At 37.3% G+C, this 26,634-nt stretch overlaps 1 protein-coding gene across 2 annotated transcripts; it reads right to left on the bottom strand.

Annotated features, from left to right (window-relative positions):
- Positions 1 to 1,219: 1,219 nt before the first annotated feature.
- On the bottom strand, positions 1,220 to 25,560 carry DPH2_1 (Diphthamide biosynthesis protein 2). Of its 2 annotated transcripts, XM_035733602.2 has the most exons (7): positions 25,496 to 25,560; positions 24,246 to 24,460; positions 24,095 to 24,210; positions 22,742 to 23,477; positions 21,591 to 21,918; positions 15,483 to 19,921; positions 1,220 to 1,258 (listed from the first exon to the last, which is right to left on the bottom strand). In XM_035733602.2, the coding sequence occupies exons 2-6, from the start codon at positions 24,339 to 24,341 to the stop codon at positions 19,608 to 19,610; spliced, it is 1,590 nt and encodes a 529-aa protein (XP_035587882.1). In that variant the 5' UTR covers positions 24,342 to 24,460; positions 25,496 to 25,560; the 3' UTR covers positions 1,220 to 1,258; positions 15,483 to 19,607. The 2 variants fall into 2 exon arrangements, with proteins under 2 accessions (XP_035587882.1, XP_051065848.1); XM_051217199.1 differs by lacking the exons at positions 1,220 to 1,258; positions 21,591 to 21,918 and having other exon boundaries at positions 2,890 to 19,921.
- Positions 25,561 to 26,634: the final 1,074 nt, after the last annotated feature.

Raw genomic sequence — 26,634 nt, 5'->3', positions numbered from 1 at the left:
ACCATGTGACTGCATCTCCTAACGTTGCTCCACTGCCTTGTGGATCACACCTTTGGGTCAAAGGCTCTGGGTGTGGCCTCCTAAGAAAACCACCTGCTTCGGTTTAAATAAATAATACTCTGTTATATCCCGATAAGCATAATGAATGGTAACTGTTGAGATCTACTTCTGGACTAATACTATACTCATATTTTTATTGTATAATTGTTAAGTCACTAAACCATACACATTCATGTTCCTCCTATTATTTCAACCCATGGACTTTTATCATACAGTTTACTGTTCTTGAGATAATCCCAATTTATTTGTAACGGCTTCTTACATTCAAGGCTACTTTTGGCTAGAAATTGTACAAATCTTATTTTCTATTTTATGGTGCGATGATAGTCTGTCCGGTTTGTATATAAACCCAATATGTTTAAAATTCATGATTCATATCGTGAAGGTTGAGATTTGTGTTCCAAACTCAACATTCAGATAGGGTTAGATAGGAAGCAGGACCGATATGAACTTTAGACTGTTCGTACAAGATTACACATCATTGATCCAGTCACTCTTCTTTAATTGCCGGTATAATCATTACGTCACCTGTTGATAGAGAGACAAGTCATAGCATACATTGTAGACTTCGTGGTGAGACTGTAATTTATGGGCGACCTTTGAGCGACGCTGAAGTGACCTTGAGAGTGAACAACTTCTAATTAGGATTAAATGAAGGTTATAAAGCAGTTAGAATTCCCAATTACAGTTGATGGTTAAGGTTAAAAATTAGATTTAGGGTGTTGCATCACGAACTGACATCAGCTTTATAATGCCAAAATTCTATTTAGCCAAATGGATGGATGAATCCCGCGCCCAAATTCGTGACTCGTTATCTTATATCGGATTGGTTCGTCCATAAATTATAGTCTGGCCGACTTTATCAACTCTAACACAGATATTTCACTGGATGAAATCATGAATCAATTGAAGCTAGACCATCATGGAAAACCTGGAAGCACTGGACGGCTGTTTCGTCCTAATATGAGACTCCTCAGCAGTGAGCATACACAGATAGTTATAACACAGTTCTTGATCAAAAAGAAGAAAACAATCAATAATATCATACAAATATTTAGTTGAAAATGCTTCATTCATTGAAAAAGATTCAATGATCTTTACAATAAGAAAAGATACTTTTGTTTATCATAATGGATTAACAATGATTACGTAATACTGTGGTTGCTATCGGTATATTCACTGAAGTCAGTACCCGTATCTAAAATGAAATAATCCAATGAATATTGATTAGTGTTATTGAATTGATTATATTGTGTAAAAGTTCATTTATGATATGTATGTTGGTCACGTAACAGAGGTGAATGAGTTATATGTCATGTTAAATGTAATTACTAACTAGTAACAGTAATCAGTATACTATTCTATTAACTCCGCCTAGAGACCCTCTTAGGATACTGCCGGTCTCAAGACTGGATAAAGGGGGAGGGTTGGGCATGAGGTTAGCGACCTTATCCCGTAGAAAACTAACTCGCTAAAAAAACAATAACCAGAAATATAATTCTATTCCATTGTCCTTGGTACTAATTGTATTCATTTAATTAAGATATAGTGTGATCACTAGTTATTTGTCAAATATAGAACGGCTCATTAGTTCGGCTTTCGAAATCGTTCATCGTTTTGTTTCAACGACTTTGAACGGCTTGACAAGAAACTGTTATTCCGTATTTCAACTGCTGTGGGTTTGCTAGGTACAAAATAACTACTGAAAGCATTAATTTGGCTATCTCTGTTTTGTAATGTGAAAACTACAGAGGCATTACACTACTGTCAATACCAGGGAAAGTCTTCAACAGATTGTTGCTGAACCGGATGAAGGATGCAGTAGACGCCCAACTTCGAGATCAACAAGCTGGATTCCGTAAGGATCGGTCGTGCGCAGACCAAATTGCAACACTACGGATCATCGTCGAACAATCAGTTGAGTGGAACTCATCACTATACATCAACTTCATTGATTATGAAAAGGCATTCGACAGTGTAGATAGAAGGACATTATGGAAACTTCTTCGAGAGTACGGAGTTCCTGAGAAGATTGTCAATATTATCCGGAACTCATACGACGGACTACAGTGCAAAGTAGTGCATGGAGGACAGCTGACAGATGCATTCCAAGTAAGGACCGGAGTCAGACAAGGCTGTCTACTCTCTCCCTTCCTCTTTCTTCTGGTGGTCGGCTGGATTATGAAGACCTCGACATCTGAAGGAAAACACGGAATACAATGGACAGCTCAGAATCAATTAGACGATTTGGACTTCGCAGATGACCTAGCCCTCCTATCACGTACACACGAACAGATGCAGATGAAGACAGCCAGTGTAGCAGCAGTCTCTGCATCAGAAGGCCTCAGCGTACACAAAGGGAAAACCAAGGACCTCAAATTCAAAGCGGAAAACAGCAATCCAATCACTCTTGATGGCGAGACTCTGGAAGATGTAGAATCCTTCACATACTTGGGAAGCATCATCGATGAACAAGGAGGTTCAGATGCAGACGTAAAGGCGAGGATCGGCAAAGCAAGGGTCTCATTCCTACAATTGAAGAACATATGGGACTCAAAACAACTTTCAACCAACATCAAAGTGAGAATCTTCAATACGAACGTCAAGGCAATTCTACTGTATGGAGCTGAAACTTGGAGAACTACAACAACCACAATCAAGAAGGTACAAGTATTTATAAATAGCTGTCTACGCAAGATACTCAACATCTATTGGCCGGATACCATCAGCAATAGCCTTCTGTGGGAGAGAACAAACCAACTTCCGGCCGAAGAAGAAATTAGGAAAAGACGATGGAAATAGATAGGACATACATTACGCAAATCGTCAAACTGCATCACGAGGCAAGCCCTAACTTGAAATCCTGAAGGGAAGCGAAAAAGAGGAAGGCCAAAGAACACATTGCGTCGGATAATATAAGCAGATATGAAAACGATAAATTACAACTGGACGGAGCTAGAAAGGATTGCCCAGGACAGGGTGAGCGGCCTATGCTCCTTCACGAGGAGTAACAGGCGTAAATGAATGAAATGATGTTTTGTAGTGTACACGTTGGACATTCCAGTCGACGTAAGCAAGGCGTTTCAACGTATAATACAAAATGGGCATTACGGAAGCTGGGTTGAATTTGATAATGCACTAAAGGAATTCCAAAAAGGTATGGAAGGATAATTTTATCCCTTCTCAAACTACCTATACTGATTACATTCACATCGAAAGTAAACTGATGAAGTACATGAGATTTAAATAGTTGTTTGTGATGTTTCATAGCATATTTGGTCATAAGCGTAAATCAGAAGATCTGACAGTGAATTAAAAACCGTGAGAACTTTAACTAATATGTGACGTTTAAGTTTCTAAACTGTCAATCAACATTCCATTTAAGATTGGAAGGTGAAGAATATGTTATAAGATCACACAAGATGCTTCACAATCATCTTTGTAGTAGTTCATGGATGGTTTGTGATCCATAAACTAGAAGGTTGTCCTCAGAAGTAAAATCAAATTTGAAGCTGACAATATTGAAATCACAATCAACAGATGAATTAATAGAAAATAATAAGGATCGAACTGGTAAGCAAGTCATTGCTGCTGATGTGAAAACTATGAAAGCTCAACTCTCCACAAGTAGGTGTATAGAAGTATATTTCAGGTTGTTTTACGTGAATGATGTTAATTCACTTGGTATTGTTGTTTACTTGAATCTTCCCATTGATGTTTAGGACTGCAATTGATCAGTTTCTTATCGACATATGTGCATATTGTGCGTATTACTTCGATATTGCCTCAATTCACAAGCATTCTAATCAAAGATGGATAGTGGCTAGCAGTGGAATCCACGATTCCTAGATCCAACAAGAAACTGATCAATTGAAGTCCAGCTGACGAGTCCCAAATAGGACAAAACGCACGTCCTGGATTACACTGCTAGCTACTATCCATTCTAATGCGATATCAAGGCAATCGGCACAAGATGCGCATATACTAATAAGAGACTAATCAATTGCAGTCCTAAACATCAATGAGATTTAAACAACCAATACAACAATGAATTCAACTTCACATCACTAATATAAGCTAGTGGCTATCTAGACTCAGTAGGTTAGTGGATAAAGCGATGGCATTTTTAAGCGAACGGCACTGGGTCCGAGTCCCAGAGTGAACATCAACTCTGAAATGCAGGTACATACAGCTGACGAGTCTCAAATAGGACGAAACACACATCCTGGATTACACTGCTAGCCACTATCCATCTTTGCTTTTAATTATGATGTTAATTGTTATTCAATTATCAATCAGTGCAGATAATTCAGCCCATCAGACATTCAGTTGTATGTTGAATCAGACACTGAAAACATCCATCTATCATTATGATGACACACAAAAATACTGTCTCATAAAATAATCAGTAAATAATAAATTTGTCATAGAATAGAGTAAAACTCCACCTGGAGAATCTCTTGGGCTAATGCCGGTCCCAGGTACAGGTAAAGGAGGGGGGTTGGGCATGGGGTTAACGATCCCATCCCATAGAAAAGTAACTCGCTAAAAAAACGTTTCGACCTTGCTCTGGGAGTTAGTAAGTCGTCAGTTAGAAGAGTTGTGACGCCTCATGGTGAAAGCCGAGTTCCTTCGGAAGTCACGAAGCTGATGCCCTTTCTGACAACCAGAGCAACCATTAATTTAGATACATGGAGTGCTCGTACATTGTGTGAGACCGGGAGAGTCTTCCAAATTTCTGCAGAATAGAGAAAGTCACTTGATAAAGCTGAACTCTCACTTGGCTATCAACATAAACGTGATGATCAGCATGAAGGTTGTAAAACTGACAAATTTTATTAGGACCACAAAATGATCTAAATTAAATCACCACTAGAAACAAGAAAGCATTGAATAGTCGTTTCATGATAGTACAGAACTCTTCAGCAGTGAACACCTACAACCCAACCGTGAATCGAGATCAAGATTTTCAGGTCTCGTAGAAGTTTGGCCATGGATGAACAATTCAGTGGAGTCCCATACTAGAAAGAAACAGTGTTCCAGTACTTCTGAATTTTTGAACTTACACTAACTCATGACTTCAACAAAACCAAAGACATAATTTACATATATTCCATCTTAATTACTCTCTTTCTAATCCAGTTCATTTCAAGATATAGACACACATAAAAACAATAAATAAATACTTTTTTATTAATCTGAAATTTCTAGATTCAGTCGTACATTGAATTATAGATCTGTGTTACTGTATAATCATAAACCTAAACGTCAGTCAGTCAGCTAAAAGGTAAGACCAGGCAAATATATGTACCGTTGTTGCTACCTTGACGTGATGGTCGGGTTTGCTTATCGTGATGAACCAATCGAGCTATACTGGCTGCAACAATCGTTCCTCAAGTTCCTACAATGCCAGACAGGTCGGTTGAAGAGCGGTAAGACTAAAAGCAACAAACCCAAGGTCCGAAGGCGAAGTCGTACTGCTGACTGTAAAGAGGTGTGACGGCAGTAAGGTGTTTCCTTCAGACAACCAGCATGACAGTGATGCTGCCTTCCCACAATGAGGGTTGGAGTTAGAAAAGGTCCACTCTAAAAATGCCCAACTCACATTATCTCACCGATATCCGTCTCCGGAAATAAGGTCTCAACAAGTATGGAGATAACACAAAAATTACTCACAAAATGATCTTGTGTGACCGAATTAAACCAGTTGTCCCTTGAGCACTGCACTCACGCTCTCAGGCCACTAAGACCATCCCTAAACCAATTTCGTTTTCAGGTACCTCCAGAAGAACCCTCTCACAGTGTGGACAACCGGAAAATGATAACAGCCCTCATACGTGTAACAGCACTGAAGACCACTGAATTCATAATCAATCTCCCTCTTCATTTCCTATTATTCCTTTTACACCAACTTTCAATCATAAACTTCCTCTTTTGGCTTTCACCTCAAGTGTTGCCATAGTCAACGATTCCAGTGCGCGACACACTGTACCAGGTCTACGGAAAAACCTTCTAGTGCTTTAGTGCTATCAATGACTCTTCAGATGGTGTTACTTCATTCATATTATAATCTTAGAACTCTACAAAACTTCCATCATCACCACTGTTTTATGATTTAGATCTGTAAAACGTTTTACTGGAAAGTTTAAATTCAAAGAATCAAGTAGGTTTTCCTGGGTGGTGAGATGATAAAGACATCAGATTGTACTGTAACATCGTATATTGATTAAAATTCTAAGAAAAAACAAAAGTGAACTACTGGATACCGTCTCATTGATTTTGAGATATCTTAGTTACCAGGAAATAGCGAGACTATAACTTATGAACGAACCAATCACGTATAAGGTAACAGGTTTCGGGTTTTGACGCGAAATCAATTCATCCGTTTGGCTAAATAGACTATTGGCATTATAGCTGATGTCAGTTCATGATGAAAAACCCTAAATCTAATTTCTAACTTTAATCATCAACTGTAAATCATAATTCAAATTCCTCATACAGGTTTATAACACTTTGTCTGGTTCCAGTTATTAGGTGGCCACACACAAGGTCAGTTTAGCATCACTCAAAGGTCATCCATAAATTAAAGTCTCATCCAGGAAATGTATCAGTAATAAGCTACATTACTATGTATGATCGAAGAAGTGTACCAATGATAAGTCTCGGGACTAGGACAAACTACCTACTAATACTCTCTCCCCCTCTCCTCCCCTCTCCCTCTGGTTTTTAGTTCTTCTATAGTTGAGTTTGTTTTGTAATGCAAAAATTGGTTACAAGTTGACATTAATAATGTTTTAATCAATAGTACACTTGTTTTTCTTCATGTCTAAAATCTAACGTAGAAGATTAATTTGTATTTTCTAGAAGAGATTTCCATTCAATTAGATGTCATGCCAACAGAGACAAATTGAAGCCAATGATCCAAAAACATACTAATTAATATCACATCCTTTGTACAAATCAAAAGCTTTCCTCACATGGTAGCTTAAAATACAAGGCATATACCAGATCCCACACAGTTATTTGATTTGAGGCTTAATAAGTCAGTCGTACCTATCCCCAAACATTTAATAATAAAAATATATCATGTCATGTGGAACAATCAATTGAATGGAATCCATCACTCTACATCAACTTCATTGACTACGAAAAAGCATTTGACAGCGTGGACAGAACAACACTATGTAGGGTTCTTCGACACTACGGCGTGCCTCAGAAGATAGTCAATATCATACAGAATTCCTATGATGGATTAAACTGCAAAATCGTGTATAAAGGACAATTGATAGATTCGTTCGAAGTAAAGACTGGTGTCAGGCAAGGTTACTTCATCTTTCTCCTGGTGTCCGACTGAATGATGAAGACGTCAGTATTTGGGGGGAAGCATGGGATGCAGCTGGGGGATCTAGACTTCGCAGATGATCTGGCCTTCTTATCGTACACGCAACAACAAAGGCAGGAGAAGACCAGTGTAGCAGCAACCTCAGTAGCAGTAGGTCTCAACATGCACAAAGGGGAAAGCAAGATTCTCCGATACAACACAACATGCACCAATCCAATCAAAATTGACGGAGAAGATTTGGAAGATGTAAAAACCTTTACGTATTTGGGCAGCATCATTGATGAACAGGGTAGATCTGATGCAGATGTGAAAGCGCGGATTGGAAAAGCAAGAGTAGTATATTTACAACTGAGGAACATCTAGAACTCAAAGCAACTGTCAACCAACACCAAGGTCAGGATTTTTAATACAAATGTCAAGACAGTTCTACTGCATGGGGCAGAAACCTGGAGAACTACGAAAGCCATCATCCAGAAAATACAGGTGTTTATTAACAGTTGTCTACGCAAAATACTTCAGATCCGTTGGCCGGACACTATTAGCAACAACCTACTGTGGGAGAGAACAAACCAGATCGGAGTGGAGGAAGAAATCAGGAAGAAGCGCTAGAAGTGGATAGGACACACATTGAGGAAAGCACCCAACTGCGTCACAAGACAAGCCCTCACATGGAATCCTGAAGGCCAAAGGAGAAGAGGAAGACCAAACAACACATTACGCCGAGAAATGGAGACAGACCTGAGAAGAATGAACAACAATTGTATAGAACCTGAAAGGAAGGCCCAGGACAGAGTGGGTTGGAGAATGCTGGTCGGTGGCCTATGGTCTATTAGGAATAACAGGCGTAAGTAAGCGATGTTCATTAGACTTGTAATTAACACATTGCAATTTGATCAACTGAAAACAATATACCAGGTGATTAATCAATGTAAATACATTCGTCCTACACGAAGTCGGTCAAGGGTTGAATATTTTAGTGACTACGTTTTATAATGTTAAGCTACGTGATACTATTCTGAATCTTAAGAACAATACTAGTCTTCCCAAGATTATTAATACTTCTAGTTGATGAATGGCAACTAGCAAAATGTCTAGCTCAAACAGGATTTTCTCATATTCAAACTAATGACTATCATCATACAACTTAATCAATAGAATTCAATATACACTAAAGAAAAGATAACCATAACATTTTTGATAGAGTTTTGTTCTCTAAACTGGATGGTTTGATCGTGGAGCTTTCATCATTCTTCTAAACGACAAACTTTATTTTGTCCTGATGATGTCATTCAGAAGAACAATGAAAGCTCCACGACCAAACTATCTAAGCTCAATGGACAAAACCATTTACCTGAGTTACAAATCTTCTCCATCATCTCATAGCCAATAATATATATATCACTTACCAATCATTTCATTCAATATCATACATCTCTGTATATCTATATAAACCTTATTTATGTAGTGACTTAAAAAGAAAATATCGATTGTTTACACTATTAAATGACCGACCTAATACTTATGATTGAAATGTCTTGTTCACTAAAAATTTCATTCATTGGCATATAGTACTAAATGAACTTTCTAAAAAAAAAACAGAAAAAAGTATCATTTTCATTTCAATTTATTTACTGAATAGAATGTAACAATGATGTGTGTTTTTAGCTTCAACGACACGCACACTTCATACTGCGGAGGCTCGATTTCTTGAATTGGTTAAAGTTAAACATTAACATTGTTGGATGCCGACTCAGTGGTCTAGGGATTAAACGTCCGCTCGCGAGGCCGAAAGTCGTAGGTTAGAATCACGTGAGGCAGGATCGTGGATGCATACTGCTGAGGAGTCCCACAATAGGACGAAATGGCCATCTAGTGCTTCCAGGTTTTCAATGGTGGTATAACATTAATCAATTCATGATCTCAATCAAAAATATAATGATCTCCACAATACCATACTGATAATTACCATGTGCTCACTAATGACTAGCTTCGTGAGATAATTCTCGGAGATCTAGTGAGTAGCAGTGATCACTGGAGATAATCCGTGTCAGGTAGAGAGAGATATCTACCTCAGTACAATGGAAGATGGTCGCGCGATTTCGTGGAATGGTTGAAGTTAGAGATTAACACAGTTAGATGTCAGATCGGTGATCTAGGAGTTAAACGTGCGCTTGTGAGCGCGATCATGGGTGAGCACTGCTGAGGAGTCCTATACTAGGACGAAAAGACCGTCTAGTGCACACGGGTTTTCCATGGTGGTCTTGCTTAAATCGATTAAATTTGTACTCATTGATCAACCATAGTTTGTAATAAATGAAAATTAATCAACCTAAATGTCTGATTTACTAATACTGCCCTTACCAAAGTATAATACTGAATATATCTAAACTATACAATAAAGCCTCTAATAATCAAATGATTTCATTTTCAACACTTCGTAACTGGACTTATAGGTCTTGGGTTCGAATCTCGCGGGGGGCGGGATCATGGATGCGCACTGCTGAGGCGTCCCATACTAGGACGAAACGGCCGTCCAGTGCTTCTAGGTTTTCCATGGTGGTCTAGCTTCAATTGACTCATGATTTCAATCAGTGGAATTACTAGAAATCTCCACAAAACCCATTCTGATTGAATATATTTGTTTAACTGATTAAGAATATTGATATTGAACTGTCAACCATGTGTATTAATCAGGTGACATTCAAATATGATCTTTTTGTTATTGATCAATGTCCATGGTGAAACATTTTCCATTTTACAATGAGACTATCATTGTTGTTGAATGACCTTTGAGTGTCACCAAACTGACCTTGAGAATGTCCACCTATTAAATAGGATTAAATGAGAGTTCTAAACCAGTGTATAAGAAATTAGAATTATGATTGATAGTTGACGTTTACGGTTAGGAATTGGATTCAGGGTTTTCATCATAAACTGATATCAGTTATACTGCCAGAATGCTATTTAGCCAAATGGATAAATGAATTTCGCTCCAAAATTCAAAATCTATTATTCTAAATCTGATTGGTTCGTTCATAAATTATAGTCTCGCCGTAGCCAAATGAGAAGGTTACTCGATGACAGAAATTACCTGTAGGACAAATGCATACTATTGACTAAGAAATGAACTGATTTTCTGATGGTCACATATATATATATATCGTTGGTTATGGCAACACTTGAGGTGAAAGCCAAAAGAGGAAGTTTATGATTGAAAGTTGGTGTAAAAGGAATAATAGGAAATGAAGAGGGAGATTGATTATGAATTCAGTGGTCTTCAGTGCTGTTACACGTATGAGGGCTGTTATCATTTTCCGGTTGTCCACACTGTGAGAGGGTTCTTCTGGAGGTACCTGAAAACGAAATTGGTTTAGGGATGGTCTTAGTGGCCTGAGAGCGTGAGTGCAGTGCTCAAGGGACAACTGGTTTAATTCGGTCACACAAGATCATTTTGTGAGTAATTTTTGTGTTATCTCCATACTTGTTGAGACCTTATTTCCGGAGACGGATATCGGTGAGATAATGTGAGTTGGGCATTTTTAGAGTGGACCTTTTCTAACTCCAACCCTCATTGTGGGAAGACAGCATCGCTGTTATGCGGATAGCACGTAGCACATTCAGTTTCAACCCCACAACTTCATATCACAAATTATAAATTTTTTTATATAGATAAATAAATACAGTATTACGGAAATTATCAAACTTCATCACTAGGCAAGCCCTAACTTGTAATCCTAAAGGGAAACACTAAAATGAAAGGCCGAAGAACACACTGCGTCGAGAATTGGAAGTAGATATGGAAAGGATGAATAACAACAACTGGAAAGGATTGCCCAGGAGAATGCTGGTGAGCGGCCTACGCTCCTTCACGAGGAGTTACAGTAATAGGTAAGTAAGTACAGTGATGTGTTATACAGGATGACTTTGATTAAAATGTAGCCCAATACTGACATGTTCATACCTATTATGATACTCATTATATTAAAAATATTTTAGTGTTTCCTTTGTATTATTTAAACTTAGTTATGAATGCAGTATTTTAAGATAGAATAAATGAATTTAAGGTTTAACGCTCGCGCATGAGACCAATAAGTCCTGAATTCCAAACTCACGCAGAGGGATCGTGGATGCGCACTGCAGAGTAGTCCGATACTAGGATGTAACGGCCGTCTAGTGCTACCAGGTTTTCCATAGTGGTCTAGTTTCAATTTAAATCGTGAATTTCAACTATTGAATTATTATAATATCCACAAAAACACCTTCGGATATTAATCAATCTATGCTCACTAGGGACTGGCTTCAAGAGGTATTTCCTGCAGTTCTAGTGAGAAGCAGCGAACAGTAGAGTTCAACCGTGTTTGTTGTGAGATGGTAACTCACTGAAGACAATGGTGGATGGTGGCTCAATTTCGTGGATTGGTTGAACTTAGACATTAACACGGTTAAATGCAGGCAAGCTGATTGGTTTAAAGGTTAAGCGTTCGCGCATGAGGCCTATGGGTCCTGGGTTTGAGTACCGTGATGCGGGATGGTGGATTTGCACTACTGAATAGTCCTATACTAGAATGAAACGGCTTTCCAGTGCTTCCAGGTTTTTCACGGTTGTCTAGTTTTAATTGACTCATGAATTTCAATTATTAAAATTACTACTATAGCAGATAATGTGAACCTAACAACATAACCTAACTCAATAGTCAATATCTTTATGGATTGACGTTAGATTTTTATTTCAGCTATTCATAGTATCATACTATTGAAACATTTAAACCTACTTTCTAGCTCAAATGAATAAACCGTAATGAGACTATAATTTATGGATGACCTTTGAATGAAGCTCAAGTGATCTTGAGAATGTTCAACTACTCACTAGAACTAGATAAAGGTCACAAATCTGTGTGAAGAATTAGAATTATGATTTACAATTGATGATTAAGATAAGGAATTAGATCTAAGGTGTTTCATCACGAACTGACATTAGCTATAATGTTAAATCTCTATTTCAACAAAAGAATGATGAATGGATTTCGAACCATAAACCAAGACCTATTATCTTAAATTTGATTGGTTCATTCATAAATTATAATGTTGCCGTCTACAAAATCGGTTTGATTTACTGTTGATTATTCACCAATTTAATTACAATTACATAGTTTGTTTTCAAATCCATGTATTTCCTCAATGTCTTCAACTCTACCTGATTTCTTCATATAACTAAATAGTCATAATTGAATTTGTAAAGATTCAGTTTATCTAATTATGGATATTTCAATTGACTTTTGATCACTAGCCCCCAAATGCTCTAGTATGGCCGAGAATGGGGAGAGTCCGCTCTACCTCTCCAAATGCTCTCATATGGCCACGCGTATATAGCTTCTGTCAGGGAAGTCCTACTCATTGCCTTCTCGTGGCGGGGGTGTTGTTCACCAAAATGAGAGGATGAAAAGCGAATGTCCGGCGCTTTAACCGGATTCCAAACCAATGGTGCACATGGGCTCCAGTATCCTGAAGGAACAAATGTAGTGTGAACCAATTGTTGGTCACCGGCTTCCATGGGACTGCATCTCCTTGAGATGCTCCACTGCCTTGTGGATCAGACCTTCAGGCCGAATGCTCGGGGAGTGGCCCCCTAAGAAAACCACGCAGTTCAGTTTGGGCACCTGGGCAGTATCTTAGCCGTCACACATATCAAATGAGATCTGTGTGGCGCATATGTACGTGGTGCATCCTTGTAACAATATCTATGAGGTAAAATAAAATAAAATAAATTGATCACTCTTAATTGATATATGTATATTCTCTATTTAAAGCCTCGATATAGCCATTATGAAACAAGTTTACGCTTAGAAGATGGAATTTAGTTAGCGATGGAATTCAGTATGTATGTTTTAACTTATTTTGGAATGGTTAGGTGAGTTCATTTGTATTCCACAGTTTATGCTATTTATGAAGTCAGTAACAGAGTGAATAATAATATCTCGACTTTTTTAGTGGTGCGTACTGGTTTTAATATCGAAGTAAACATCATCTCTGGGATTCAATTACGTTCAGCTGACAAGGCTCATATTGAATGAAACATTCGTCATGAATTTCATATGTTCTACTTTACGGCTACGAAACGTGGCCATTAAGATTAGAAGATACTCGGAAGCTAACAGTATTTGACCACAGATGTCTTGGAAATATTGCTGGCATCTGCTGGGATCACCGGGTAATTAGTAGTGAGGTTAGACGTAGGGTATTAGGGAATGATGGTAAATCAGTTGATGAGGTCGTAAATCTTTGTTGAATGAGATGGTTGGGCCACGTGTTGCATATGCCTGAATACCGATTACCACAACGCGCAATGCTGCTGACTATAGTGTTGGGGTTGGGGTTGCAAGAAAGTTTGGTGTGGCCAAACTAAGACGTGAGATCAGTGCTTGAAGTCACTAACTTCTAGTCTTAACCATGTTAGTAGATACAGACTACTTGGTTGGTGTCCTCGTGGCTATCGTAATCAATGATTGGATATTCTGGGTGACATGGATCAGAATTGATCACAATGGCGTAGGTGTATACACTCTCTGCTTTCCCTTAAACTATGAGATTGAAATCACTTCATATCTTTCTTTCTACGAACTAATTCTTTCTTCCTGTACTATATCCTTATTACAATCTTCCTTTTATATATTACCACCAGTGAACTAACTACTTTTATGGATCCGGTGTTCATTTTGTTGTGTTAGTGAGGTATGGCAACTTGTACCAATGCACATATGTACCTGATCATATGTTTTAGCTGACTGACTGACTGACTTCACAGTTAACCATATTTCATCTATTGTTAATTTCTTTTTCTGGTTAGCGTTTTTTTAGCGAGTTAGTTTTCTACGGGATGGGGTCGCTAATCCCTTGCCCAACCCTCCTCCTTTATCCGGACTTGGGACCGACAGTAGCCCCCGGAGGGACTCCACGCGGTGTTTTCATCTATTCTATGTAAACTATATAGTCAATCTTATATATTCTATCTCATTAATATAATAACACTTAAAGTAACATATGAATTAATGTTCATCTCCTAACTTAAGAAAGATCATTGGATTGCTTCAAATTCATTAGAAGAAATGAGGTCGCCAAGTTTTATTAAATTGTATTTAAATTAAGTCTACTATAAGTAGTATGATTATTTTTATTAAATTTGTGAAATGATTAGTATATTCCAGGAGAATTTAATAATGGATATAAATAGATATATGCAATGAGAACTTGGTTAGAAAGTTAATTTGATAACCGGTAATCTACATATTATACGAGTCTTCATAAGGTACTTGAAATATACTGAAAAAATTAAAACATTAAGTGATTTGACTATCGCCCTCAAATGCCCTGGTAAGGCTGAGAGTGAGGAGAGTCAACTCTCCCTCTCCAAATACTCTCATACGTATATGCGTATACAGCTACTGCATAAGAAGTCCTTATCATTGCTTTCTCGAGGCATTACTGTTGTTTACGAAATTGAGAGGACGAAAAGCGAATGTTTGGTGCTTTAACCAAGTTGGTGAATATGGAGGATCCACCTGAGGGAGTTGGAAACCCATCATTCCAAACCAATGGTGCACATGTACTCCAGGATCCTGAGGGAACCAATGGAGTATGAACCAATTACCAATTGCAGTCCTAAACATCAATGAGAAAATTTAAACAACCAATACAACAATGAATTCAACTTCACATCACTAATATAAGCTAGTGGCTATCTAGACTCAGTAGGTAACTGGATAACATGATGACGTTTGAAGCGAACGGTGCCGGGTTCGAGTTCCAGAGTGAACATCAACTCTGAAATGCAGGTACATACAGCTGACAAGTCTCAAATAGAACGAAACACACATCCTAGATTCCACTGTTAGCCACTATACATCTTTGCTTAGAATGTTTGTAACCTAAGGAAATCTCCAGACCATCCGCATATATATATATATATATATATATATATATATATATATATATATATCAACAAGAGACTGATCAATTACAATGTTAGGAAGATACAAATAAAACAACATCAATTGAATTCATATTCATCTATAATGAGACTTACCAATTGAATTGTTAACACACCAACGTTTTTTCAGTATTATTTTAAAGCATAACCATTTTTGTAAATAACATAATGTACATAATGTACAAAGAAATATTATACCAGTTATACATAAATAACACCATGCCCATAATGGTAAATAAGAATAAGAAATGATTTCTTCTTCAGTGAACATTGAATAAGATACGTTTTAAACAAAATGTTGGATGATTATGTAAGAAATAAAATTGATTATAATCTTATGATAATTAGAATTTGAATAAGACATTGTCATTACACTGTTATATGCAATCATTTACTCTATCCTATACACTACTGATTTCAATCAAAGTACACATGGATCAATAATTCAAATCATTCCATGTTATGTATATAGTAGTACTCATGGACAAGGGTGAAGGGGAGTGGGGTGGGGGTAAGTAAATGAGTACTTCACCCCCCACCCCAAAGACGAACATGTATATTTCATATAGTTTGTAAAAGGATATCGTTGTAGAATTTGATTTTGATTGGTTATTAATACGTGTTGGAGAAGCCTGTTGATTGTTCCCCGTTTACATATATGAAATTCACTTATGAGAAAGATATATAGTACATGATAGTAGAAAACCATAAGGTGGTTATTTTCTAATCTAACACTTACCTACAATCCGTCATTTACTAATCAATTCTTATCTTAACACTTATTGGCTATTAATTATTAACCAATATATACTACTGTGTAGTTACTTACGCCTGTTACCCTTTATGGAGGAGCATATGTCGCTCATCAGTATTCTCTATTCAACTCTGTCCTGGACAATCCTTCCCAGTTGGCTGATCTAATTCTTAACAATCACAGATTTGACTATGAAACAGAAGGAAATGAATTCGAACATGAGTAAGAGCATTAAGATTGAAAATAGACATTACTAATGATGAGAAATAAAAAAATAGATTCATGATTGTCTGCCAATCAATATTAACTAGTGATTACCAAAATAGGAGTACCAATGTATTAAACAACTTAGTACAGTTGCGGTGTGTGCTACTTATATTGACATAAGTAGTAGATGATGTTAGTCGTGAACAGAATGTCTGGCAGCAGAGAGATAAGAGGATCGAACAGTAAAGAATGGAAACAGAATGTAAGTTGTATGCAAATGCAAGAACAATGAAGTCTGAGTCATTATGAGACAATTGATGGACATTTTGCAAATTACGTATTTACTATTTGATTGTTAATTTTCACTAACGAGTCCTGTAATTTTGTGTCAAATACATTCGATTTTCCCCAGCCGTGTTCTGTTCACTACACAGTGATCGTACTACAATTTGTAAGTAAGACGTTGTAGATACTGTTGAGTTCCATTCAAATCATAGGCCGATCTAAGTTAAACTACTATTAAAAATCCGGTAGTATTGGGCATCCGTTCCATCCAAATATGTGTATCCAGATCTTCAATGACGATCTAACTTGTATTTCACAGTTTAAATGATGAACTGACTTTAGTTAGATAACCACTGAGAATAGAAGGCTCTAGAAATCTGTCTCTTCCTAAATAGCGTGCATACAAAACCGAACCTCCGTGAGTCCTGGTTCCCATCATTGTTATATTTGTAAACCCGCATTAGTGAAAAGTTTCATATTACGACAAAAAAGTTGTCTAGCGCTTCATGGCTTCGAATGGTTGACTAAGGCCACGTCTTGATGTAAAACTTTCAAACAAATAAGGACAGTCAATATTACCCAATGATTTCTTAAATTTTAACTCCATGATCGAATTTACCCACGTCTTCCATGAAACTTCTGGTATATATATGAGCTACAATGCCGTGTTCATAGAAGACATACATATATATATTCAACTTTACTTACTTACGCCTGTTACTCCAAATGGAGCATAGGCCACCGACCAGCATTCTCCAACCCACTCTGTCCTGGGCCTTCCTTTCAGGTTCTATACAATTGTTGTTCATTCTTCTCAGGTCTGTCTCCATTTCTCGGCGTAATGTGTTGTTTGGTCTTCCTCTTCTCCTTTGGCCTTCAGGATTCCATGTGAGGGCTTGTCTTGTGACGCAGTTGGGTGCTTTCCTCAATGTGTGTCCTATCCACTTCTAGCGCTTCTTCCTGATTTCTTCCTCCACTCCGATCTGGTTTGTTCTCTCCCACAGTAGGTTGTTGCTAATAGTGTCCGGCCAACGGATCTGAAGTATTTTGCGTAGACACTGTTGATAAACACCTGTATTTTCTAGATGATGGCTTTCGTAGTTCTCCAGGTTTCTGCCCCATACAGTAGAATTGAAATGAAACTCCAAGTAACAATTACACTCTTATATGCAGCACTAACACAGTAAATGAATAGGACATTGCACTTTCATTAAGCATTGAACAGAAATGGTCATCTTTACACCTACATAAGTTTCTTGCACTATGCATAATATCAGTTTGTGATTTTTAAAAAACACCCTAATTTCGTATCTTGACTATTAATCCTTAACACTAGTTCATAATCTAATTTTAAACCAAGTGGTTAGTAATCCTCAAGGCAAATTTGGGAACCATCTCTAAAATTTAACTCAATCAAATAATCAATCTACCCTAAGCTGTAGAGTTAAAGAATTTGTATGACTATGATAACACTTATAATTGAGAGTACAATTCAAGAATAGAATCTTACGGTTCATTTCAATATAAGTGAATATAAATTGTGTTTCACTGAAAACTACTATTTGTGTGACGATCAAGTATTTACATGGTGTGTTAGATGTAAAGTATATCCAAGGTAGAGAAGCTGGAGTTCGACAGTTGTATTAAAAAAATAAGTTGTTATCACTGATTCTGTAAACATATTTGTGAACCTTAGTATTACTAGTATGATGTCGTCAACAGATAAAAGATATTCTTTTGAAGTAACGTTGAAAGAACACAAAATCGTCGAACGTTTTTAGCTAAGAACGATCTAGTTTAATAAACTCAGAATCCGATCCTTTAAGCCTATCACGATAGTAACAAACGTGGCACAGGATTACACAAGCTGATTTCGCTTTTATTGTACATAAATAGATCTTATCTGTCATTTACGAACAACAGACACAAAACGGACCAAACACATGAACTTTGAGAATATTTCTTACATTTCACTGTAGTTTCGAAAGTAAGGTAGTAATTCACCGAAGACTTGAAATACGAATCCTACTATGAGAATAAATGACAACAGTTTCATATAAACATAAATGCTATTTAATGATCTTAAGGGACTGTGTTTGCCAAAAGACCTGAACCGTGCTAAGTAACCGACCATGTGAATTGTAGCATGAGCGCGCGCACTTCTAAGGAATACCTAATATAGACTAGCTGTCCAGTATTGCATAGCTACAACGCAGGACCAGGCACATTTATACATCCATCTAAGTTGTCACACCTCATTAGCACAACAAGATGAACACCGGATCCATAAAAGTAGTTAGTTCACTGGTGGTAATATATAAAAGAAAGATTGTAATAAGGATATAGTACAGGAAGAAAGAATTAGTTCGTAGAAAGAAAGATATGAAGCGATTTTAATCTCACAGTTTAAGGGAAGATAGAGAGTGTATACACCTACACTATTGTGATCGATTCTGATCCATGTCACCAAGGGTCTCCAACCATTGATTACGATAGTCACGAGGACACGAATCAAGTAGTCTGCATCTACTAACATGGTTAAGACTAGAAGTTGGTGACTTCAAGTACTGATGTCACGTCTTGGTTTAGCCACATCAAACTTTCTTCCAACCCCAAAACCAACACTAGTCAGCACTGTGCGTCGTGGTAATCGGTATTCAGGCATATGAAATACGTGGCCCGACCATCTCAGTTAACGTAGATTTACAACCTCATTTACTGATTTACCATCATTCCCTAATACACTGCATAGTTCTCTCTAGCTAATATTATTTTGCATTAAAAACTAGCCCCACCCTCCACCCATCAAGAACTTATCTAACATGAAACAAACAAAATAAATATTTTAGTAAATCATCTCAACATAATAAACATTCCAAATATCATAATTTTATGTACAAAGTCAAATTGTCCATAGATCAGTAGATCAAAGGGTATAATAATAATAATAATAATAATAATAATAATGAATCGGATCATTCAACATTCTTTTCATCTGTATATTGTGTTGGTAAACCAACACGACCATCTTTTATTTGTGCTATAGGTGTTTGACCAATTTTCGGATCTAAACCATACCATGTTCGATTAACTCTATTAGCGTATAAATTCCATTGATTATAGTCAATTAATTCACCTGATGATTGAACAAGTAAAGATTGAGAATTATCTTCAGTATGAAGTTTATTTTCTGGAATAAAACGACTATGTCCATCAATTAATGAAACCATGGCGAATGATTCAGTTATTTGTGGAATAACATTCTCCACAGGTATATAAGCTTGACCACCTAAAGAAAATTAAAAATTATTTCTAACATTTTCATATACGTTGAAAGATGAAAGAAAAAGTATGCACTGAATAAGTTACAATTAATTGATCAATGAGAAGTAATGAATGTTGGCCAAATTACTTAAGTTTAAACGTGTCCACTGATCAAAGTGACTTGACATCACGTACATTATGCTTAGATATTAGGCGGTTGGAAGTAGTCAATAGGAAACCTTGTTTGTTTTAGGTTTCGTGCTAATTATCACTCTTCAACAAAGCGTATCTATAATTTTGAGGGGATTGATTCTCTCAGTAGAATATGAACCTATGTCAAGAAGCTTCGTTGCTTAAGATATTAACCATTGAGCTATTTCGATGATAATGTCATAGTTCTACTGTACATGATGAACAACAAATTTAACAATGAGGGTATTCACTTTCTGTTGTTTTACTTGTATCTTCCCATTGTTATTTAGGACTGTAATTGATCAGTCTCTTGTTGGTATATGTGAATCCTATACAGACTGCCTCGATATTACTTTAAGTCACAAGCTTTGTAAGCATAGATAGATAGTGGCTAACAGTGTAATCCAAGACGCGCGTTTCGTCTTATTTTGGACCCGTCAGCCAGATGCACCTGCATCTCAGAGTTGATGTTCACTCTGGGACTCGAACATAGGACCGTTCACTTGAAAACTCTATCGCTTTATTCACTTACCTATTGAGTTCAGATAGCCACTTGATTGCGCAATGTGGTGAAGTTTAATTTCACTTGGTATTGTTTGCTTGAATCTTCCCATTGTAATTTAGGACTTCAATTGATCAGTCTGTTATTGGCATATGTGCATACTATGCATATTACCTCAATTTACAAGCATCCTAAGCAGAGACGGATAACGGCTAGCAGTGGAATCCAGGATTCCTGGATCCAACAAGAGACTGATCAACTGAAGTCTTAAATAACAATGAGAAGATACAAGTAAACAACACTAAGTGAATTTAGAATGTAGGATATTGTTTAAACAAGTTCCAAACAGGTAAAACTATAACATCACCAAAAAGTGTAGTATCCTAAACATAAATTATCACTTTCTAATCAAATAAATTGGATTTAGCATATGGCTCCCAAATGCCCTGCTATGGCTGAGAGTAGGAAAAGTCAGCTCTCACTCTAGAAATGTTCTCATATGGCCATATGCATACAACCACTGACAGGGAAGTCCCACTCACCGCCTTCTCGAGGTATTACTGTTGTTTACGAAATTGAGAGGACGAAAGGCGAATATCCGACACTTTAGCCGAGTTGGTGGATATGGAGAGTCCACCTAATGGAGTTGGAAAACCCTCATTCCAAATCAATGGTGCATATCGCGTCCACGATTCTGATGGAACCAGCTACCAGCTACCACGGAACTGCATCTACTGACATCGCTCCACTACCTTGTGGATTAGACCTCTAAGTCAAAGACTCGGGATGTGGCCCCCCTAAGATAACTACCTGTTTCGGTTTGAGCGCTCTGTCAGTATCAGAGATCATACACAAACCAAGTGACTTGTGTGGTGCATATCTGTTTGGTGCCTCCTTGTACCAATGTTTATGTGTTTAAATAAAATACATATATTTAGCATATGAGTACGCAAGTAACTTATGAAAAAGTAAACAAACAAGCAATCAATATTCAACTTACCTGGTAATAAATCATGAAAATCTATGCAAAATTTCTCTGCTGTCCATGTACGTTCATCATTTAATGAATAATCATTTATATAACATGAATGTAAAGCACATTCCATTTCATATGGTGTTATAACTGGAATATGAAAATTATATGAATCTAATAAACTTGTCTCAGGACAAGCTATTATAATTAATAATTGTAATTCAGGTAAATTAGCTAATTTTTCTGGATTTAATCGACCAACAATTAATGTGATACATGAACGTTTTGCATTTTTTAATAATAATTTTAAACGATCAATAATATGTTGATAATGTTTAATAGATAATGTACAAACCTTTTTCGGGTGGGGGTGAGAGAAAGGGAAAAAAGAACAAAATTTAAGAGAACATCAAAGGATACAAGTATCTTTTGTAGAAAAAAAAACGAACTACTAACATGCATAAAATAATTCTTTGTGTTGAAAGTACTTCAATGATTATTGTACAATGATTTCGTCTATTGATCCACCGCTTGAAATTCTGTCATACAATTGTGTATATGGCCTCTGACCTGGAAGTTCAATCTACTACCTTCACGCAGTAGTTTTTTAAAAAATTTATCTGAACACATCATTATTGGTACAAAGGGGCACCAAATACATATGCGCCACACAAGTCACTTGATTTGAGTGTGAGCTGTGATACTGCCAAGGTGCCCAAACCGAAGCAGTTAGCTTTCTTAGGGAGCCACGCCCCGAGTCTTTGATCTAAACGACTAATCCACAAGGCAGTGGAGCAACATCAGGAAATGCAGTCCTATGGTAGCCGGTGACCAACAATAGGTCCATACTCCATTGGTTCCTCCAGGATACTGGAGCCCATGTGTACCAGTGGCGTGGAATGAGGGTATTCCAACTATATCAGGTGGATGCTCCGTATCCACCAACTCGGTCAAAACGTCGGACATGTGCTTTTTGTCCTATCAATTTCGTAAACAACAACGCAGAGGCGACTTTCCTCTCAGTGGTTGTATGCTCGTGGCCGTGTGAGAGTATTTCGAGAGGGAGAGCTGACTCTCCCCATCCTCGGCCGTATGAGGGCATTTGGGGACCCTAGAAGCATTGGCCCATATATCAACCATTAAAAGATGAACTTTAAAAGAACCAACTAACAACTTACCAAAATTCCAATATATTGTGCATCTTTTGCTTTTTCAATTAAATATGTTCTTCTTTTTAATAATCTATTCAATTGTAAACCAGTTAAATCTAAATCGCAAGTAATTGGATCAAATAAAATTGTTTTTGATGGATCAATTTCTGGTAAACAAAGTAGGATACGATAAACTGAATATAAATCTGTATCACTTTCTTTTGTATGTCCAATATATAACATCATCCAACTATGTTTATTATTATTATCGATACTATTTAAAGTATCCAAATCAAATTGATAAGGAATTAATAATCGTCCACAACGAATCCATTGATTTTTATGGTTATTCATGTCATCTTTCCTGTCGGCTTCTATTACTGAATTATCTAATGTATTGATGTATGGCTCAGACCATATTAATTTTGGCAACAATTTAGGATTATATGAACCTGAACCATTACTACTCATTGATATTAATTCATTATAAATGTATTGAGCAATATCTTTAAAACGAAAATCATACATAATGAGAAGAATTAACGGTGTAATAGTTTCTGATGAATAGGCAAAAATTTTCTGTATCAATTGATGTGAAATTTGTTTGAATGATTGGATTTCATTATTAAGTTGATAAGGTGAATATTTGCCAAATACATAATAAATAGGTAAACAACCAGTTGTTATAGATAAACATGCTCGACCATAATGAATTAATGCATCAATTTTCATATGCTGACCAGCTATTTCATCAACACAACAACTGAAGTGTGACAAATTAATACAAATTAGTTACAGGGTCATAGAAGTAACAGTAACAGTATAAATGGTAGTAAAAACACTAAGCATAGATAATACAATACACAGAGAAATATATTCACGGAATAAAGAGTATAAGGTAACATTAAAACTGAGGTTGTAAAAGAAGATTTAAGTGAATCCACCACTGCCAGGGAAGTCTTGCTCAGTACCTTCTCACACCACGGGTGTTGATTACGAAATTGAGAGGAAGAAAATCGAATGTCCAACGCTTTAACCGGGTCGGTGGATAGGGAAAGTCCACCTAGTGAAGTTGAGAAACCCTCATTATAAACCAATGGTGAGCACGGACTACAGTATCCTGAAGGAATGAATGACATATGCACCAGCTACCATGAGACTGCATCTCCTGGCGTTGCTCCACTGCCTTGTAGATCAGACCTTCAGGTCGAAGGCTCGGGGTGTGGCCCCCTAAGAAAACCACCTGCTTCGGTTTATGCACCCGGGAAGTATCCCAGCCCTCACACAAATCGAATGATCTGGGTAGCGCATATCTAGTTGGTACCTCCTTGTACCGATGTTTATGTGTTTAAGTAAATAAGTAAATAAAAACCCACTCACCTTGCAAACGAACTATCTCCAAGAATAACACACAGACAATCAGTAACAACAGAATTCAACTGCCGACATATAACAATCGATATACCCAAAAGTTCATCTGGAAATTGTAATCCAACCTATAAAACACTTAGATAACATGTAATTTAATTACTTTAGTAAATTTATTTCTTTTAATCCAATTTGCTGTTTCATTTATTTCAAAAACAATGGGAATATCAGGAGAATTTGCGTTCCATCTTTCAATCATTTTTTTTCTTTTACGTTTTAGCGACAAAGTGTACTTTAAATTTTCAAAACGAGTCTTTTTTAGACCAATCTATATTATCCAACATAATCAGTAGGAAGCCATCGGACTAATGCAAGGATCTAAATATAATGAGAAAAATAATTTGCCAAAAGAGTGAATTAGAATATAAATAAATCATATCTATTTGAAATAAAATTATCAATTATCTCATCCTGGTACGGCCGAGTGTGAAGAGTCAGCCTTCCTTCTCTAAATGCTCTAACATGGCTACGTGCACACAACCACTGCCAGGAAAATCCCACTTACTGCCTTCTCGCACCACGGGTGTTGTTTACGAAATCGACAGGATAAAAAGCGAATGTCCGACGCTTTAACTGGGTTGGTGGATAAGGAAATCCACTTGAGGTAGTTGGAAAACCCTCATTCCAAACCAATGGTACACATAGGCTCCAGGATCCTGAAGGAACAAATGGCGTATGAAACTATTGTTGGTCACCGGCTACCACGTGACTGCATCTACTGACGTTGCTCCACTGCCATGTAGATAAGACTTTTAAGTCGAAGGCTCCGGGTGTGACCCTCTAAGAAAACCACCTGCTTCAGTTTGGGAACCCGAGGCGTAAAGATGGACATATTTCCAAAATAATGTGTTAGAGAGGAGGACAGATTTGTCGCCTAAATCCAGTCTCCGCCTTTATTTTCCGTTATCGAGAAATTGGGTTGATAGCATGTTGAAAACTATCTCACATGCCATATTACAATCCATAACTGCAACTTATTGAACAAATGTGGGGGCAAATTACTTGTGATGCTGGTTATTTTCTGCCCCAGTTGTACCAATATGAATCCTGAACGGGTAGCTCGAAAATGGTGTTTCAGAACGCCAGTAATGACGTCTGTGAATTTGTAAACACGTAAGAACTGTGTAGATACGACAAGGCAACTAGTGACACGCATACGTTGCAACACAGTACTCTTATGTTCAACAAATATTCTGGGATTTATGGTTATAAAACAACAAAAGTAATTGAAACTCAAATGACTGAACAATTCCATCATAAATATGACGAGGTAAAAATGGAACTGGGAAATCAGGAGGAAAGACAAGATCGTCTTCATAAGTTTTATAAACAGAACATGATAAAAATGCTCACCAAAAATCTAATAAGCATGTATGTAACGAATCCAATCGGAAGCGGCGGGTAGATTTATAATTAACATTGCATCAAGTATCCAACCCACTCAAGTGCAAATAAAGAACAAACAATTTATTTGCGGTCTCCCCTTGATATTTGATATATAGTACGATCCACCTTCTGAATCTCTACACTCAATGTAGAGCATGACTAAAAGCTTGTGAATAACGGGTCAATAGGAGAAGCATCGGCTCAAGTTAAGCGACTCCGGTAAGACGTACACTTAATCTAGTCTGGGATACTAGGCCGAAGAAGAAATAGAGGAATTGTATCGTATTTAGGGCTTGCTTTTTCCTTTGTGTATGTTGAGTCCTACTACCACAGAGACTGTTGCTACGTTGTCTATTTTCATTTGCACTAGTTCGTGTGTGGGATGGAAGGGTCAGATTATCTACGAAGTCGAAGTCATCTAGCTGCATCCAAGCCGTCTATTGTACTCCATACTCCCCTTCAAATTTTCAGGTCTACATAATCCAATCAACCGCCGAACGAAAGAGAAAGGCAGAGAGTAATTATTCTTGCTTGATACTGGTCCTCAATTAGAATGCATCTGTTAGCTGTCCTCCATACACATGTTTCCTGTGTGGTCCGTCGTATGAATCCTGTATGACGTTGACCATCTTCTCATGTACAACATGGTGTCGAAGATAATCCCATAAAGTGCTCTTATCCACACTGTTAAATGCTTTCTCATAATCAATGAAGTTGATGTATGATGACGAATTCCATTCAGTTGATTGTTCAACGATGATCCGTAGTGTCACGATTTTGTCTGCGCACGATCGATCCTTATGAAATTCGTTCTGTCGATCTCAAAGCTGGACGTCTACTGAGTCTTTCACCGGTTCAACAGCACTCTGTTGTAAACCTTTCCTAGTACTGATGCCCCTGTAGTTCTCACATTTGCTCAATTCCCCTTTCTTCGGTATGTTGGTGAGAAGTCCTCCTTTCCAATCCATCGGCAGTTGCTTTTCTTCCTAAACCTTCCTGAATAAATATGGAGCATTTTTGCAGTTACTTCTATGTCTGGCTTCAGTGCTTCAACTGCTATGCCGTCCTGTCCTGTTACTTTTCCGCTCTTAATTTTTCTGATATGC

Source organism: Schistosoma haematobium, chromosome 6 (assembly GCF_000699445.3).
Source record: "Schistosoma haematobium chromosome 6, whole genome shotgun sequence".
Taxonomy (NCBI): Eukaryota; Metazoa; Platyhelminthes; class Trematoda; order Strigeidida; family Schistosomatidae; genus Schistosoma; species Schistosoma haematobium.
This window is presented reverse-complemented; position numbering and strand designations above follow the sequence as displayed.

Bases quoted from the DNA above. Each gene is read 5' to 3' on its own strand.
- DPH2_1 (XM_035733602.2), bottom strand. From the start codon at position 24,341: ATGATTGAAAGATGGAACGCAAATTCTCCTGATATTCCCATTGTTTTT. The intron at 23,478-24,094 runs GTGAGTGGGTTT...GTCACACTTCAG, and splicing joins GGAGATAGTTCGTTTGCAAG to TTGTTGTGTTGATGAAATAG. The intron at 19,922-21,590 runs GTAAGTTGAATA...AATTTTCTTTAG, and splicing joins TTTTCATGATTTATTACCAG to GTGGTCAAGCTTATATACCT.